Source organism: Leptonychotes weddellii, chromosome X (assembly GCF_054177405.1).
Source record: "Leptonychotes weddellii isolate Sample4059 chromosome X, ASM5417740v2, whole genome shotgun sequence".
NCBI classification, from domain to species: domain Eukaryota; kingdom Metazoa; phylum Chordata; class Mammalia; order Carnivora; family Phocidae; genus Leptonychotes; species Leptonychotes weddellii.
In genome coordinates this window covers 21,997,053-22,015,008 of record NC_138385.1, presented here as the reverse complement: position 1 = coordinate 22,015,008, position 17,956 = coordinate 21,997,053, and the positions used below count along the sequence as shown (strand labels likewise).

General features: G+C 35.8%; 1 protein-coding gene across 2 annotated transcripts in view; it reads right to left on the bottom strand.

Annotated features, from left to right (window-relative positions):
- Positions 1–17,956, bottom strand: part of TENM1 (teneurin transmembrane protein 1) — a 330,568-nt gene that overhangs the window by 167,253 nt on the left and 145,359 nt on the right. For both annotated transcript variants that reach the window (XM_081808286.1, XM_081808288.1), the window contains exons 9-11: positions 5,337–5,522; positions 3,731–3,754; positions 1,634–1,780 (exon numbers count right to left, since the gene is read on the bottom strand). In XM_081808286.1, coding sequence (XP_081664412.1) covers positions 1,634–1,780; positions 3,731–3,754; positions 5,337–5,522 — 357 coding nt within the window. The remainder of the gene's footprint in view (positions 1–1,633; positions 1,781–3,730; positions 3,755–5,336; positions 5,523–17,956) is intronic.

Sequence of the window (17,956 nt, the reverse complement as noted above, 5' to 3'; positions counted from 1 at the left end):
TAACATATAATGTATTATTGGTTTCAGAGGTACAGGCCTGTGATTCATCAGTCTTATATAACACCCAGTGCTCATTACATCACATGCCCTCCTTAATGCCCATCACCCAGTTACCCCATTCCCCTTCCCCTCCAGCAACTGTCAGTTTGTTTCCTATGATTAAGAGTCTTTTACGGTTTGTCTCCCTCTCTGGTTTCGTCTTGTTTTATTTTTTTCCTCTCTTCCCCTAAAATTTTCAATTTAGATAGGTAGTAAACAGTCTCTTCCGAAAATGGGCTGTTATCCTAAGTCTAATGTATGTATATGTGTTCTATGCATGTGAAGGGGAAGAGGGGGACAGTTTATCATCTTTTAAGGAGTTCACATGAACTGTCTCATTTCTCTATTTTTTTTTACAATAAATATTTACAATAACCCTATGAGAGAGTTAATATTATTATCAGTCCCATTTCAGAAATAAGGAAATTGAAGCACAGAGATATGAAGAAACTTTTCCCAAATCATACAGCAGCCAGTAAGTACGCAGCAGCCACAAAGTTTAACTTCAAAGCCCTGTGCACCGAATCACAAAGTTGCTTCCACTTAAAGTTCATAAAGTCTTGTCACTTTTGAGGTAAACTGCTGGCCAGAACTAGTAAAGGGGGCAACTCTTACATCCAGCAATCCTCAAATTAGGATTGCTACCTTATTGATTTAAGTCTCATGTTTGGATTCAAATGACAAAGTGTATAATTGTCTAAGCAGATATAGAAGCCAGAGGAATCAAATTTAATGACCTACTTCATCTTAAGCTGATATACAAGATTAGAAAGAAAACTTTTGTATTAACTTCATGTTTCCTTGAGTCGAAAGAAAGAAGAAAGTGAGGATTTGTTGTTTTAGGTTCATTCAGAGGTGATCTGGGCTGTTTTGAGGCCTGATTGAACAATATATTAGACACTTTGGTTTGTTTGACTGAAAAAGGAGTGGTTAGGTTACCCTGAGGCCTTGGAGCCAATATGGCTTTTGAAAACATCATGGGCAACTCTTGAATTAAATATAAAAATTCTACTGTGAATTGTCTTAATGCTGTGTCCTTTGAAAGATACAAAGCATTACTAAAAGGTAGAGACACAAGAGGTTGCTTTAAATAACTAAGAATGAAGAAAATGATTTCACAGTGTGTATAGTGTAGGCATCTGACAGTTTGAAGAGGGGTACATGTATATAATAAATGGTATAATAAATGCCACAGATACGGGAGGCGGAGTGGCTGTAGTCGTTAAGAAAACAGACTCTGATGTCATATAGACCTGAACTGGAACCAGGGTGCTATGACTTTCTAGTTGTGTGACCTTGGAAAAGTCACATACTATCCCCACTCCAAGCATTAGCTTTTCCATCTAGAAGTAGGAAAAGTAGTGCCCACACCTCATGGCGTTGTGAGAATTAAATGAGATATAATAATGCATGCGGAGTTTGTAATATTGTCTAATGGTAGGAAATATTCAATAAACCATGATTTAAAAAGTAGTATGGCCTTATATAACAATATTGCTTATATGAAGGGTTCCCAATTTTCACTCTTGGCCAAATTGGTCATCACTGTGCTGGGCTATTCCTTTCTCATATGGACATTTTGTAAATAACTCACCTCCATCATTGTCCAAGTTATCTCCACAAAGCATTTCCATGACAACATTGCAGCCTGTCCCGCTCCAACCCACCTGACACACACAGTGCCAACCATTTTGATCCAGGGTACATCTCCCATTTCCAAAGCAGAGCCCTGGGCAGCCATCTGTAAAGACAGCAGAGAATAACAATCATGGAGACATCAGAATGGGATTGGCCAACAATGATGTATCTACCTATAGGAAAGCATCTAATCGCTTGGGCTCCCCTCAGATGAGGTGTTAAATAAATGGAAAAGGAAGTTGTTTGCTTACAAGACCTTCCCAGGAAACTTGTTATCCCTAACTCGGCTGTGCTTTTCCTTAGAGAGCCAATTAAGCATTATTAATGCTAGCCCCGATTCCCAACCTCTAGTGTAGATAAGATGAAAACTATGATGGGGACAAAAAAATGTTTTTTTTGTTTCTTTTTGAAAAAATGAATCTTCTCAGCTCAATCAAAACTGGATGGATGATATTGTATCTAGTTGTGGCCAATAAGCTGGGAAAAGACAGCAGTTTCTATGAAAAGAAACTTCCCCTAACTACTTCCAGTTTGTACTGATTTTTCCCTTGTGAATCACTGCTTCAGGACTTCAGTATATTGGTAGGCAGTTCAGACCATGCCATTAAAAATTTGTCCATATAAATGCCTTAGAAATGTGCTGCAATTGCTTTACGTTTATTTGGCTTTTTTTCTTTAAGATTAGCATTGATCCGAGGGTAAGGATTAAATTTTTTATTTATCTGGTATCTCGCATAGAAGCTAGCATAATAATATTAGGCCTGTAGTAGGTGCTCAACAAATGTTTATGGAATTAATGTGTGCCAAATTGAGACTTTCAGAATTCTAGAGAATGACTGGATAAATAGAGTCAAGAGGAAATTGTTGTGCTTAAATGACTTCTATCCATTGATAAACCGCAAACACTAACAATGGTGTCTATTTAGACTTTTAATTTCTCTGGGATGCCCTACTCTTTCTACTAATAGTTCAGAGTTAGGCCATTTCAAAGGGCATCTGTGTATGTGCCAAGTGCTCAGTGGACAGATGAACAGAGATGGCAATAATAGCATATAGCTTCTGGAATTTTCCCAGTAGCAGCACAAGACCAGATCTGCATTTTACTGGAGAGAATTCAATCAATATTTTTTTTTTCATTTGCTGTCTTTGAAAGAAAATTCCAGAAGTATAAAGAGCAAAATAATTTTTCAAAAATCTGTAGACATAATCCAATGTTCCTTCCAAATGGTTTTCTAAGTAACTATCAACAGACCAGGCAAAGAAACAACTTTAAAATAAAATGACAGATGGCTGTTAGAAAATATGAAGACTCTCTCTCATTATATATATTATATGTAAATATATATATATATATATTCCTCAAGAAGTGGTACAGGATGAATATATATATATATATATATAGGTTTAAGAAAGAATTTATCTAGCTCCATTCATCTAGTTCCATTATCATAGATATACAATGGATACAGAGAAATCAGGGATAACTTGGAACATAGTCAACCTTCTGAGGCTGAGGTAAAGAAAGGCACCAGGATATCTGACAGAAAAACCCTTATTGTCTCTATCAAAGGCAGATCCTTGGGGGGATGCACGATGGGTTACTTATAAGGGGAGAATTCTTCTGCCCTTGAAAGGATACTGTACATGGACTTAGAGCCATATTGTTAAGTTAAAGAAAGTGTCCAGCTGTCTGTCCAAACCTAGTTCATTTAATAATTACCTGCCTGTGTTATACATACAGACACATGCACACACACACACACACAAAACTCCATAGAAAGACAAAGAAAAACAGTTCTTAAAACTGCTTGTCAATCCTTTATACAATATGGCAAAAAAAATGACTCTTTGATGCTGGAAAAACAAATTATTTTTTAGTCAGACTATTATATCGTGAACCTGACAATACCACACTTAAGGAAGCCTGCCGGAAGTAAAAACACAAACCCGAAACACACACACACACACACACACCACCCACCCTTCCTTTCCCACATGCGTATTTTCCATTTACAATATTTTTCTGCTATAAAACGAGTGAGAAGAATCTTACCTCGGACAGCATCTAAGTAGTGAGCTAAAAGGGGGGGAAAAGAGTGATTGAATGAATTTCTGGGAGACCACAGCTATCCAACATGTACTAATGGTCTACCATCTGTTGCCCGGGAGGAGAACAGCAAACTGTGAGCTGCCAAAATGCCGGCAGCTCACAAGTTGGTACAAGGGCCTGTGTAGTTTGGGAATAATATTTTCTGTGGGAAAGATATTAATGGCTTTTCTGCAAGAAACTCTATTAGGCTTCCTAAAAAAGTGTCATATTTCATTAAAAGTATTACATTTCAGTAATAACTTTTCGTGAAAGAGCACTCGCTTGAACTTCTTACTAGTAATATCTTTAGAAGGGAGTTCTGGAGTAACTACCTCCCGTAATCATCACAATATTTAAATCCTCTTACGTGAAGGCAATAAACTTACTGTATTGCGGGAATGTAATTACAGCTGCTGCATCGGAGTCTCACCCCTCACCACCTTTTTAATGAATCTTAAATATTTTCCACAGTCACAGAACAAGACTTACCGTACCTTTAGTAGAGTAGTAATGCAGTTTATTAAGATTATATGTTATATATGTTATATATAGTATACATTACTTTGGCAGGTCCTGACTGTTATAACAAAATACTTTTACCTAAAAATGAGAGTGGTGGTACAGTCTGGTGGGGGGAAAAAAAAGCCCACAAACAATGAATTGGGTATCCAGAGGTCCATGCTTGCCTTTGGTCTGCATGGGATGTCTGTGTGCTCACGGAATGCCACAGAAACACTCTGTGACCTGCTTTCCTTAGCTGAACAATGAGATTCGTACTTGTCTGTCTACACATGAAGGAGGCCTTTGTGGCAGATACATGTATGTGTCAAGGACTTGGATTTTTTTTTCAGAAGAATAAAAATATTTTAAAATTGAAACTCTAGTTATTATTACTGTTTTTTATAGTGTGAAGACCGCATGATAGATTTATTACATAGGCTTTCTCACACCCACAGACGGTTCTCCCAGGCAGCATCCTCAAAATTAGTGAAAGTCGTGACAAGGGCTGGGAGAGGGTAGATGCCTCAGTTACAAACTCTCTATACTACCCGATAAACAATTCAACACAGATGTTCTATTGATGGTAGGTCAGGAGTGCCTTCCTCATATACATTAAAGACAGCTCCTAATAATATCGAATGGCCTCTGTTAAAGTAGTCCCGTTTAATGAAATTGTCTCTAAGTGCTTTCAAGTGAAACAACCTATACTTTTCAAAAGGAAAAATGGGGAGTGAATGTTATGTTCACAACAAAAACACTTCTCTTATTAACTAATGACACTTTATTCCAATGTATCATCTTTCATTTGGGTAACTCAATGCACCAGAAAACAGAAAATATAAGGAATACTGAAGTAATGAGCTAAGAAATGACACAAGAAAGAAGTAAGATACTATCAACAAAAGAGGAACACTCCCAGTTAACCAAACTTTCAAACTTATGGCTAACCCTTCGCCCTTTTCTCTCCTCCAACCTCAAATTCTATGAAAAGCCTGGTGATAGATCACTAATATGCTTTTCCTTCTTCAATTAATCCAATGTACTTTGTTCAAAGTATGGCGGTACTTACCAATTGTGCAGTGGTCGCCCTCCCATCCAGGGCTACACTCACATTTTCCATCTTTGCACTGGCCATGCTCGGCACAGTGAGAATGACAGGAGCGTTCTTCACATGTTGGTCCTACCCAGCCTTCTTCACACTGGCAAATTCCTCTTGAGCAGACTCCATGGCTACCACACTCCATGGTACAGAGCTCTGTGGGAAATTCAAAGAAGATATATTTACATATTTTATTAAAACCAGAGTCTATTCTTTCCAAAAGACATTAGAATTACCAAAAATCCCACTCTATTTTTATTTTTAAATATATAAACCAAATGTCACAAAGACCTCTAGCATTTCAGTGAATTTGCAAGGAACTCTATAAAAAAGATAGTTAAGTCTCTAAGTATAAAATAAACCCTAAGTCAAATTGATTTTGAAAAGTCCATAAAATGATAATGGCATTCAAGGCTTAGAAATGAAGTCAGTGCTAAACAAATGTCAAGTGAGTTTCACTAAAAGTTCATTAAGATCACAAATAATGTTATAAGGATTTTATGATGCTGTAAGCAATCACTGGGGAAAACACACACACATAGTAAAATGGTGCTCTAACTTCATTCAGGAAGAGAAGTTCTACAATTGGAAAGATAGCTTTCTAATAAAATTTATAATATGCAAAAGGTAAAGCTGCCAATGATGGTAATCAACTGGTTTCCCTGAACATACAAACAATATCTGCATTTAAGCATTTAAAATGAATCCCGGTTGATTAAAATACAGTCTTATCTTGACATGTCATTCATTATTTGGCCAATATAATCAAGTTGTATACTGGCTCTGCCGAGGTTCTCTCCCCTGTCCCCTTGACTTTTGTTGAGACATGCTGAATATTAATAAAGTTATGACAGTAGAGAAGCTAAAGTAAAAGTTTGGCAAACCTTTTTCTTGACTGAATACCCTTGCTGGAGGAGGAAATGGGGGATAAAAGCCTATAGAAAGAACACAAAAGGAATAATACAATAGGTTTTGGGTACAATTGGCCATATACTCTTGAAAGAAACAGAGAATGTTCTGAAGCCAAGTCATCTATCTTTCATAATCTCAAATTTTGAAACTGGTTTTATATATTTAGAAGTATTGACATGTGATGATATCAGTATTACCCTATATTACCTGTAACAAGGCTCTTTCTATGTAACAAAGGTTTCTACTGTACAGAGTTATTTTTCAGTTGGTAAGAATATTCTTCTGATAAAGCCATGGGTATAGATTTTATTACTATCTAAATCAATTTGTTCACTAATTCATTCACAAGTATTCTCTGTGGGTCAAGGTATGATAGAAAGAATAGTGGATATGAAGTAAGGATTCCTCTGCATAAAAGCTGTGTACCCTTAGGAAAATTACTAACATGCTCTCTTAATTTCTGCTTGTGTAACTACACAATGGAAGTAATAATACTTACATCTCACAGGGTCACTGGACAGATCTGAGACATATTTTGGAGGTAGAACCAATAGGAGTTCCTCAAGACTGGATATGGGGATTGAAGGAAGGGGAAAAATGAGAGTTTTGGCTTAAACAAGTGGGTGGATACTGCTGCCATTAATGAAATGGGAAAGGCTAAGGGAAGAATAAGGGTAGAAGATCAAACATTAACTTTGAGATAATGTGTAGACAGCCAAATGAATTTAACAGGCCAGGGCTGGAGATGTGAAGTTGGCAATCATTAGCACATAGGTGGTATTTAAAGGCATGAGACTAGATGATATCCCTAAGGAGAGAGGATAGACAACGCTTGGAATAAGCCCTGAGGTATCCCATTATTTAAAGACAAGATATTAAAAACAGGAAGCATTGGGGTGCCTGTCTGGCTCAGTCAGAAGAGCATGTGACTCTTAATCTCAGGGTCCTGAGTTTGAGCCTCACGTTCAGTGTAGAGATTACTTAAAAAAAAAAAACAAAACTAAACTAAACTAAAAAAGGAGGAACCATCAAAAGGAGACTGGGAAGGAGAGGCAGTGAGTGATAGGAGGAAATCCAGGAGATTGTGGTCTAACACCAGAAGAAGACCCTTTTTCAAGAAGAGAGTAGCTAGCAGTATAACATTACTGAGAGGTTAAGTGAGATTTGGGCAGAGAAGTGTCCACTGAATTTATCAATACAGAAATTGTTGGTGGCTTTAGCAAGAGCTGTATTGATAAGGTAGCAGTTGTAAAGTCAGATCTGAATGGGTGGAAGAGTGAATGTAAAACTGTGTGTGGGGTCAACAGATTGTAAGAAAAGTATAGAACCAAGAAAATACAAAAAAAAAGGGGGCTTTGCCTAATAAATGGTAGTTCAAGTAGGTTGATCTTGAAATAGCACCTACTCTCTATATCTTGGTTCTGAATCTCTAATTGATAATCTGGATTTCTAATTTCTGTTCTTGTCATGAATCTGAGGTTATAATTATGCTCCCTTAATAGCCTTCCCCAAGGCTGAACTGAAAGGGCCTTTCTAAGATCAGGGAGCTAAACGGGTCAAAGCCAATCAAGTCAGAGCTAACAGAAACAATTAGAGGCAAATTTTTGTGTATATTGCTTTATACAACTATAAAATTTAGGCACAGAAAAATATATCCATCATTCTGGTGATTTCCTGAAAAGTAACAGGACTAGATGAACAGTATCAGCAAAATGGCAGATAAGCCTATCCTTAAAGCATCCCAATATAAACCTTAGAACTGTTGAATATAATGTAATAATTTTAAAAATTGCATGTCTTGGCTCACAAGAAACAGAATTATCAAATGCCAGAAGCAAAGATGATGCTAACAGCCAAAGAAGTAAGCATATAAGTCAACCTTCTGGCAGCTCTGAGTGGTTATCATACCCAGTAATGACTAGGGGCTTGGGTATCTATGTCCACAGAGGAAAAAGGGATGACATTTTTGGCCCATTAAGATGGGGAGTTAGACTGAAATTCCTGCAGAAAGTAAGGACCCTTGAAGGGATGCAGTTTTAGTGAGATGGGGACTAATAAACTCTATCCACTAGCCCAGAGAGATGGCAAGGAAGCATTAACTATAACGATAATAATAATATCATTAATAGTAATAAATTTGGGAGTTAGAAAACAATATTGAAATAAAATACTACCTAATAATAATATGTGCAATAGAGTGTCCTGAATGAAATATTTCTAAAACTTTGTACTATTCAGGAGTTAAGTAAGATATTGTGTCAAGTATGCATATAAAAATTTAAAGGTGGAATTGTTTCTAGTAAATGTGACCTCAGTAATTTTTACTATTCTGTCCTGATGGAAACTGGAAAATTTAGACAAAATATATTTAAAAACTGTTGGACATTACTGGAGTTCAACAAAGAGTAAAGAGTTACTGGGCCACATTCTAGGAGAAAAAGAAAACCCAGAGAGTTGATTTTTGACATTTATGGATGCTTTGCCTCTAACAGCCAGCTGGAAGACTCAGAAGCTGGGTAGAGCTTTTGTCAGTCTCACGGGTGCCGAAAGAAAAATATTTGACTACATAATGGCTAAGAAATTTCTAATACTAAAGAAAATATCAAGCCAAATATATGAAGCAAAATTGAAGGAACAAAAAAGAGAAAAAGACAAATTTACAACATAGTCAGAGACTTTATGCCCCCCTTTCTCATTAGCTGATGATAGAACAAGCAGACAACGAATCAGAAAGGATGTGAAATATCTGAGTAACATGATTATCAAATTTGATCTAATTGACACATATAGAGAACTATAATAAATAATACAAAATGCACATAATTTTCAAGTTCACATGGAACATTTACAAATATTGACCATATGCTGGGCTATAAAGCAAGTCTCAATGTATCTCAAGTGTTGAAATTATTTATAGCATGTTGTCTGCCTACTGTGGACTTAAACTTGAAATACAAAGAAAAACAAAAGGTAACTATAAAATCCATATACGTTTGGAAGTTACAAAATATACCTCTAAAAAGCTATGGGACAAAAAGCAAATCATCATGGAAAGTAGAAAATACTTTAAATGAATGAAAATACAATGAACATATCAAAACTGGTATAACTAAATCCATGTATATAGGAAAACTTATAAGGTATAAAGGAAAACCAGCTAAAAACAATGACACATGCATCCATTCCAAGAAATTAGAAAAAGGAAAAGCAAAGTAAACTCAAAAAGGGTAGAAGAAAGAAAATAATAATTATAAAAGCTGAAATTAATTAAATAGGAACAAACACACAATAGAAAGAATCAAGAAAGCCAATGCTTGACAATTTGCATAGCCCAATAAAACTGATAAACTTCTGATGGGAACTGATGAAGAAGAAAATACAGAATATCCAAATAACTAATATCACTAACGAAAAAGATGACATTGCTATTGAATGTACAGACATAAAACATCATAAAAGAACATTACAAACAACTTTTTGTCAATACATTTGAAAATTTCAATGAAATGGACAAATTCCTAGTAAACACAACTTACAATAATGAACACATACACACAAAAGGAAACTGAATGGTTTCTATAAAGAACGTAAATCCACAAATGAAAAATATTCCCACAAAGAAAATCACAGTCTCAGATGACTTCACTTGTAAATATACCAAACTTTTAAGGAATAAAAACCACCAGTCTTGAATAATCTTTTTCAAAGAATAGAAAAAGAGGAAACACCACAGTGTGAGTTATGAGGCCAGCATAACCTTGATATAAAATCCTGACAAGAATATTATAGGAAAAAATACAGGTCAATTTTACTCATGAATATGAATGCAAAATCTTAAACAAAACATAAACAACAAATCTAGCATTACATAACATGAAATAATGTAATGACCAATTTGTGCTTATTCTAGGAATACACGATTATGTTTCTATCTGAAAATCAATCAATGTAATTCATCACATATATGGAATAAAAGAAAAAAATCATATGATCATCTAAATAGATATATATAAGTACTTAGTAAAATACTAAACATCTATTCATGATAAAGGCTTATAGCAAACTAAAACTAAGAAGAACATTAATCTGATAAAGATTAGCTACAAAAAACCCTACAGCAAACATCATATTTAATAGTGAGATGTTGAAATAGTTTTTCTATTTTTGAACTGAGAAAAGATGCCTATGATCATCACTTCTATACACCATAATTTTAGAGGTCCTAGCCAGTGCAATAATATAAGAAAAAGAAAAAAATTTATATTGAAAAGGAATAAATAAAACCATCATTATTCAAAGATAGTATGATTGTGCATATACACACTATAAAAAGACTCTATATAGATAAATCATTAGAATATGTGAATTTAGCAAGTTCTCTAGATATTAGGCTAATATATAAAAAAGTTCTCTTTATATCAGCAACGAGAAATATTTAAACCATGTATAACAGCATCAAAACATCATACACCTAGTAATAAACTTAAAAAAATATTTGCAAGACTTATGATGAAAACTATAAAGCTTTATGAGAAAAATTAGAGAAGACTTGGATAAATGGAACGCTATGCCAAACTCATTACCTGAAAAACAAAATTACAGACGTCAATTTCCCCCAAATTATTCTGTAGATTAAATGCAACCTCAATCAATATCTTGGCAGTTTGTGTATGTGTGTGTGTTTGTACATGTGTGTAAATATTAACCAGCTAAAGAAAGAAGCAGAATAAAGTGAGAAGATGTACTCTAGCCAACAGCAAGACTTACTGTAAAGTTATGTTAATTTCGACAGTGAGTATTGACACAATGGCAAATAGACCAATGAGAGTGAATAGTCTTAAAACTTATAAGGATACTTGATTTATGGTTAAGATGGCACTGCAGGCGACTGTGAAATAGCTGCTGTTTTAAGTGGTTCTGGGCAACGGAATATCCACTAGAAGAAAAACCATCACCCCATATATAAAATTAATTCCACATACAATATAGTAAACATAAACTATCAAAACTTCTAGAACACAACAAAAGAAAAAAATTTCATGATCTTAGGGTAAAAAAAATTTCTTAAACAGTACACACAAATGCTAACCATAAGGGCAAAAAATAATAAATTGGGTTGTATCATAATTAGATTGTCTTCAAATCAAAAGACAAAGAAAAAACATGCTATAAGTGGTAGAATATATTCACAGCACATATAAATGAAAAAGAGCTTGTATCCAGAATATACAAAGAATTTCTTCAAATCAATAATAAGACACACAATTCAATAGAAGAATGGGTAAGAGATCTTGGCATGCCTGGGTGGCTCAGCCGATTAAGCATCTGACTCTTGGTTTTGGCTCAGGTCCTGATCTAAGGGTCATAAGACTGAGCCCCATATTGGGCTCTGTGCTCAGCACGGAGTCTGCTTGAGATTCTCTGACTTTCCCTCTCCCTCTGCCCCTCCCTCCGCTCTGTCTCTTTCTCTCTGTCTGTCTGTCTGTCTGTCTGTCTCTCTCGCAGGTAAATAAATAAATAAATAAAATCTTTAAAAAAAGAAAAATGGGCAAGAGATCTGAAGAGGTACTTTATAAAAGATGATATCCAAGTCTACAAAACCATATGGAAACATGCTTAGCATCATCACTTATCAGGTAGATACAAAATAACATAACAATGAAATACCACTGCACACTTACAAGAATGGTTAAAATCTATAAGACTGAGAGTAATAAGTGTTGGTGACCATGTGAAGTAATAAAAAGTCTCATATACTACAGGTGACTATATAAATTGGTACAACCACTTTGGAAAACTCTTTGACATTATCTGCTAAAGTTTGATATATGTATACCTTGTGGTTCAGCGATTCCAATTCTTAGTATTTACTCAACAGAAGTGCAAGCAAGCAAATGTTCACTGAAAGATATGTATAAAAGTGTTCATAGAATTATATGTGTTAGCCAAAAAATGGAAATGCTTTAAATATCCATCAACAATAGAAGATATAATTGTGGTAGGTAATTTGCAAAAAAAAAAAAATAGTATGTCACAATGAAAATGGATGATCTACAGCTATGTGCCATAATATAGATGAATTCCTCCAAAAATAATGTTGAGGGAAAGATATGAGATGCAAAATCATACATACTGTAAAATTCCATTAATACAATTTTTGGAAAGCAGGCAGATATTAGAAGTCAGGATAGTTATATTGGGGAGGAAAGAAGGAGGAGGTAATAATTGGGGAGGGCCACAAAGGAGGCTTCTGGGTATAGTATCCTACCTTTTGACTTGGGTGGCAGTTAACAGGCGTTTTATACTTAGATAATTGACTAGGCTGTACAGTTACGACTTTTGTACTTTTCTGTATATGTGTTATATTTTAATAAAATGTTAAGAAATCAGTTGTAATGATCAAAAGAACAGAAATATACAGAAATTTACAACTTGCAAGGTTGAAAAAGAGTGAAGATAACTCAATCAAAGAAAAAGCAGAAAAGGGGGAAAGACAAAGAAAAAATAAATATTATAAATAGGAGACACAAAAGAAGATTCTGGGCTGTAAATCCAAACATGTCAGTAACCCCAGTAAATAAAAACAAACTGAACTTGAAATCTAAAAGAGAGAGACTCTGGAACTCAGTGGAAAAGAAAATCTAGTTATGTTCTTTATGTTAATAAGAGATGTGCTGAAATATACTAATAAAATTCGGTAATAAAAGGAAAAAGCATTCTAGAAAAGTACCATCCAAGAGAAGTTTGGTGTAGCTATAACATTATCAGACAAAATAGATTTCAAGGTAAAGCATTATGGATAAAGAGAGTCATTATGTAATGGTAAAAGGAATAATTCGTCAGGGAGATGTAAAAATCCAGACTGATTAAGAAAATATAGCTTCCAGATAGATAAAGCAAAAGCTGATAGACTGATAATAAGACAAGTTGAAAATTTCACAATCAGTAATAAGAAGATAAAAAATTAGTGAGGAAGTAGAAAATTTGAATAGTACAGTTAACAACTTTAATATACTGGACATATATGGACTATATGATACATATTCTTTTCAAGCACATAGAGAATACCTACTAAAACTGACAAAGAGTAGTTCCCAAGGCAAGGCTCAATAAATGGCAAAGATTTTACATCCTGCAGATCACAATGTTTCAGCAAAATGCACTAAAATTAGAAATCAATAAGCAAAACAAAACAAAACAAAACAAAAAACCCACCACAGAAAAGTGTTCTTTAAAAACACACTTCATAATAATTCATGGATTACATAAAAATTATATTGGAAATCAGGAACTGAATAACAATGAAAATACTATTTATAAAAACTTGTGTGATACAGCTTAGACAGTTACTTAAAGGAAATTTACAGCCTTACATACATTTAATAGAAAAGAACAACTGAAAATTAATGAACAAAGTGTCCAACTCATAAAGTTAGAAAAAGGACTGCATATAAGTAGAAGGAAACAAACAAACAAAAAGGTAAGAGCAGAAGTTAATGAAACCAGAAACAAAGAAGGAATAGAGAAGATCAACAAAACCAAAATCTGTGCCTTTGACATGAATAATAAAATAGAGAACCCTCTGGCAAGAGAGAGCAAGAAAAATAAGAAAAGAAATGATACAAATAAACATCAAAGATTAAAATATAAAACGAGAGTGCTATGAACAACTTTATGCCAGTAAGTTTGAAACCTTAGAAGAAGTACACATTTTTCAAGGAAACAAAATGGACTTGAGAAGAAATACAAAGCCTGAATACACATTAAGGACACTGAAAATGGCCCACATGGTTTTGTATGTGTATTTTGCTAAACTTCCAAGGAACAGATAATTTCTACTTTAAGCTATACCAGACAAGAGGAAAAGAGAGAAATCTTCCTGAATGATTTTGCGAGACTCCTATAATCTAGTTCCAAAATGGGGTAAGAAAAAAAGGGACTTTTCTATAGGCCAATCTCACTTATAAATATGGCTGCAAAAATCTCCAATAAAAGATCTGGAAAGCAAACCAGCACACATGCACATACATATACACAAATACAGAAATTATAACTGGGGAGCCTGGGTGGCTCAGTTGGTTAAGCATCTGACCTTGGCTCAGGTCATGATCTCAGGGTCTTGGGAGTCTGCTCTCATCAGCTGGGAGTCTGCTTCTCCCTCTCCCACTGCCCCTCCCCTACCTCGTGCACACACTCTCTCTTTCTCTCTCTCAAATAAATAAATACAATCTTTTAAAAAAAGGAAATTCAACCAAGTAGGCACGAACGCTACAATGGTTTAACTTTTGAAAATGTAGTTAATTCATCATTGAATTAATCCAATTCACTTTAAGTTCATTTCATAATGGATTAAAGAAAAATTATCTTAAATACAGAAAGAACATTATATAAAATTCAGTTCCTACTCATGATAGAATCTTTCAGCAAAACAGGACTAGAAGGGGACTTACTGGATATTATAAAATGATTTACCAAAATCCTAAAGTAATCATCACACCTAGTAATAAAATAATAGAGATAGTCCTCTTAAACTCAGAAGTACTACAATTAATGCTTCTAATTCAATGTTGTACTAGAGATGTTGGCTATCATGATAAGGCAACCAAAAATATATAATGTGTAATACCTGAAAAGGAAGAGACAAAAATGGAATGTATAGGTAAACTGTGAGAAATAGAAGAGGACAGCAAAGTTGTTGGATACAAGATCAACAGAAAAAAAGATCAACATCATGTCTATATATGGAAGCCAAATTAGAATATGCACTTAAAAAATCTCACAATAATAAATCTAGCAAAAAAAGTTCAACATTCTTTTATGTAAGATTTTTAGAACATTTTTAGGAGCTTGGGAAGACGGCAGAGTATGAGGACCCTGAACTCACCCTGTTTACAACTAGATATCATCCACATCCAAGTCAATAAGCCAGAAAGTGATTCGAAGACTCGCAGAACAAAGACCATAACTAAATATAGAGAAGAAGTTGCATCTGAAAGTTTAGGAAGGTCAGAAAGGTGGAGGGAGGCTGCCCACAGGAGGGATGGAGCTGCATGGGGAGGAAAGGGCAGAGAAACAGGCCCTCACACCAGGGATTTCACATGGGGAAGACTAATCTCCTTAACATTTGGCTTAGAAAACCTGAGTTTGTATAACCAGTGGGACTTGGGAGCCTGGAACTTTAAGTGAGCAGACTCAGCACTGGGTGAGCCATGAGGGCGAGTGATAGCTGGGTCACTGCCCTTAAAGAGACAGCAGGCTGTGCAGAGAGGCAACATAAAAATGGCAGTTTACACAATGTCAGAGGCAAATGGGAGACAGATCTATTCAACCTGATTTCAGAGAGTGTTGGGGGACTTCACTGAAAATGAGGGAGTTGGCAGGTGCCATTTTCCTCTCCCATACCCCAGCATAAACAGGGTCACCTCTGGGAGGTGGGGCAGCACAGACACTGGTAGCATTGGCTCAGGGCAAATTTCATTAGAGCTGAGTGAGCACCCAGTGCAGCTGCAGGGCAGTGCCCAGCCATACATGCCCAGGTACCCATGTACACCATGCTCACATGCCAGGTGCACAGCTGCTGCCTCACGTCATGCCCAGCCATTGCACTGTGCCCTCTGCCACCCTGGCACACAGCCCCTAGCCCTGCAGCATTTTAGGGGATCTGGCATAGTACTAGTGGCCCAATGCAAATTTTGCTAACACCACCAACCTGCTCCCAAGCTCCCCAGTGGGCATCCCCACTCAGAGCTGGCTTGCCTGGGTCCCAGTAGCACCATAGAGAGTAAGCACAGCCCACAACAGCCAGAGAGTCAGGGCAGATGAGTGCACTGAAAGGAAAAGTGCCCTGGGCACAACAACAGGGCCTAAACAACACACATAGGATACTCTCCTGAAGTATCACATTCTGGTGAAGAGGGGATGCTGCACTGAAGGGCACTCCAGGACCCCCTCTTCATAAAGTCACTACTTTCAAGAGCAGAAAACATAGCTGACTTTCTTAACACACAGAAACAGACATAGAGTCAAATAAAATGAGAAGACAGAGAAATTTATCCCAAATGAAAGAGCAGGACAAGGCCACAGCCAGAGATGTAGTGAAACAGATATATGTAACACGCCTGATAGAGAATTTAAAGCAATGATCATAAGGATACTCACTGGATTTGTGAAAGGACGAAGACACGAGTGCGACCCTTAACACACAGTAGAGATAACAGGCTCAATAAATGAATTGAGAAACACACCTGATGGAATGCAGCAGGATGGAAGAAACAGAGGAATGAATTAGTGACCTAGAAGACAGAGTAATGGAAGGTAATCAAGCTGAACAAAAGAGAGAAAAATAATTACATAAAATGAGAATAGACTTAGGGAACTCAGTGACTCCATCAAAACGTAATAGTATTCTTATTATAGGAGTCCTAGAAGAAGAAGAGAGAAGAGAGGGCAGGAAATTTATTTGAAGAAATAATAGCTGAAAACTTCCCTAATCTGGGGAAGGAACCAGATATCCAGATCCAGGAAGCACAGAAAACTCCCATCAAAATCAACAAAAGCAGACCCACACCAAGACATATTATAATTAAATTTGCAAATATAGTGATAAAGAGAAAATCTTAAAAGCACCAAGACAAAAAGAAGTCAGTAACTTACAAGGGAAAACCCATAAGGCTAGCAGGAGATTTCTCAACAGAAACTTAGCAAGCCAGAAGAAAGTGGCGTCATATAGTCAATGTCCTGAATGGGAAAAATCCACAGCCAAGAATATTCTATACAGCAATCATTCAGAATAGAAGGAGAGATAAAGAGTTTCCCAGACAAACAAAAACTAAAGGAATTCATAAACAGTAAATCAGCCCTGCAAGAAATATTAAAGGGGACTCTTTGAGTGGAAAGGAGAGACCAAAAGTGATAGTATAAAGGTAGACAACACAAAATGAATAAAAATGAATATTTCTGTAAAAAATCAGTCAAGGAACTCACAAAAAGGATATAAAATATAACATATACCTAAAACATGGGGAGGAGAGGAGAAAAGACTGGGTTCAAACTTAAATGACCATCAACTTAATACAGACTGCTATATGCAGAAGAGGTTGTATACAAACCTAATGGTAACCAAATATCAGAAACCACTAATAAACATACAAAGAAGAAAGAGAAATAAATCCAAATACATCACTAAAGAAAACCAGTAAAACATGAAAGAGAGAAAGACAAGAAAGGATCAGAGAAAATCTTCAGAAACAACCACAAAACAAGTAATAAAATGCCAGTAAATACATATCTATCAATAATTACTTTGAGGGGCACCTGGATGTCTCAGTTGGTTAAGCATCTGACTTTGGCTCAGGTCATGATCCCAGGGTCCTGGGATAGAGCCCTGCATTGGGCTTCCTACCCAGCAGGGGGTCTGCTTCTCCCTCTTCCTCTGCCTCTCCCCCTGGCTTGTGTTCTCTCTCTTTCTCTCTCTCTCTCTCTCACTCACTCTATCTCAAATAAATAAATACAAATCTTAAAAAAATTACTTTGAATGTAAATGGACTAAACCCTCCAATCAAAATACACAGGATGATAGAATGGATAAAAAAAGACCCATCTATATGCTGCCTAGAAGAGACTCATTTTAGACATAAAGACACCTGCAGATTAAAAGTGTGGAGATGGAGAAACATTTA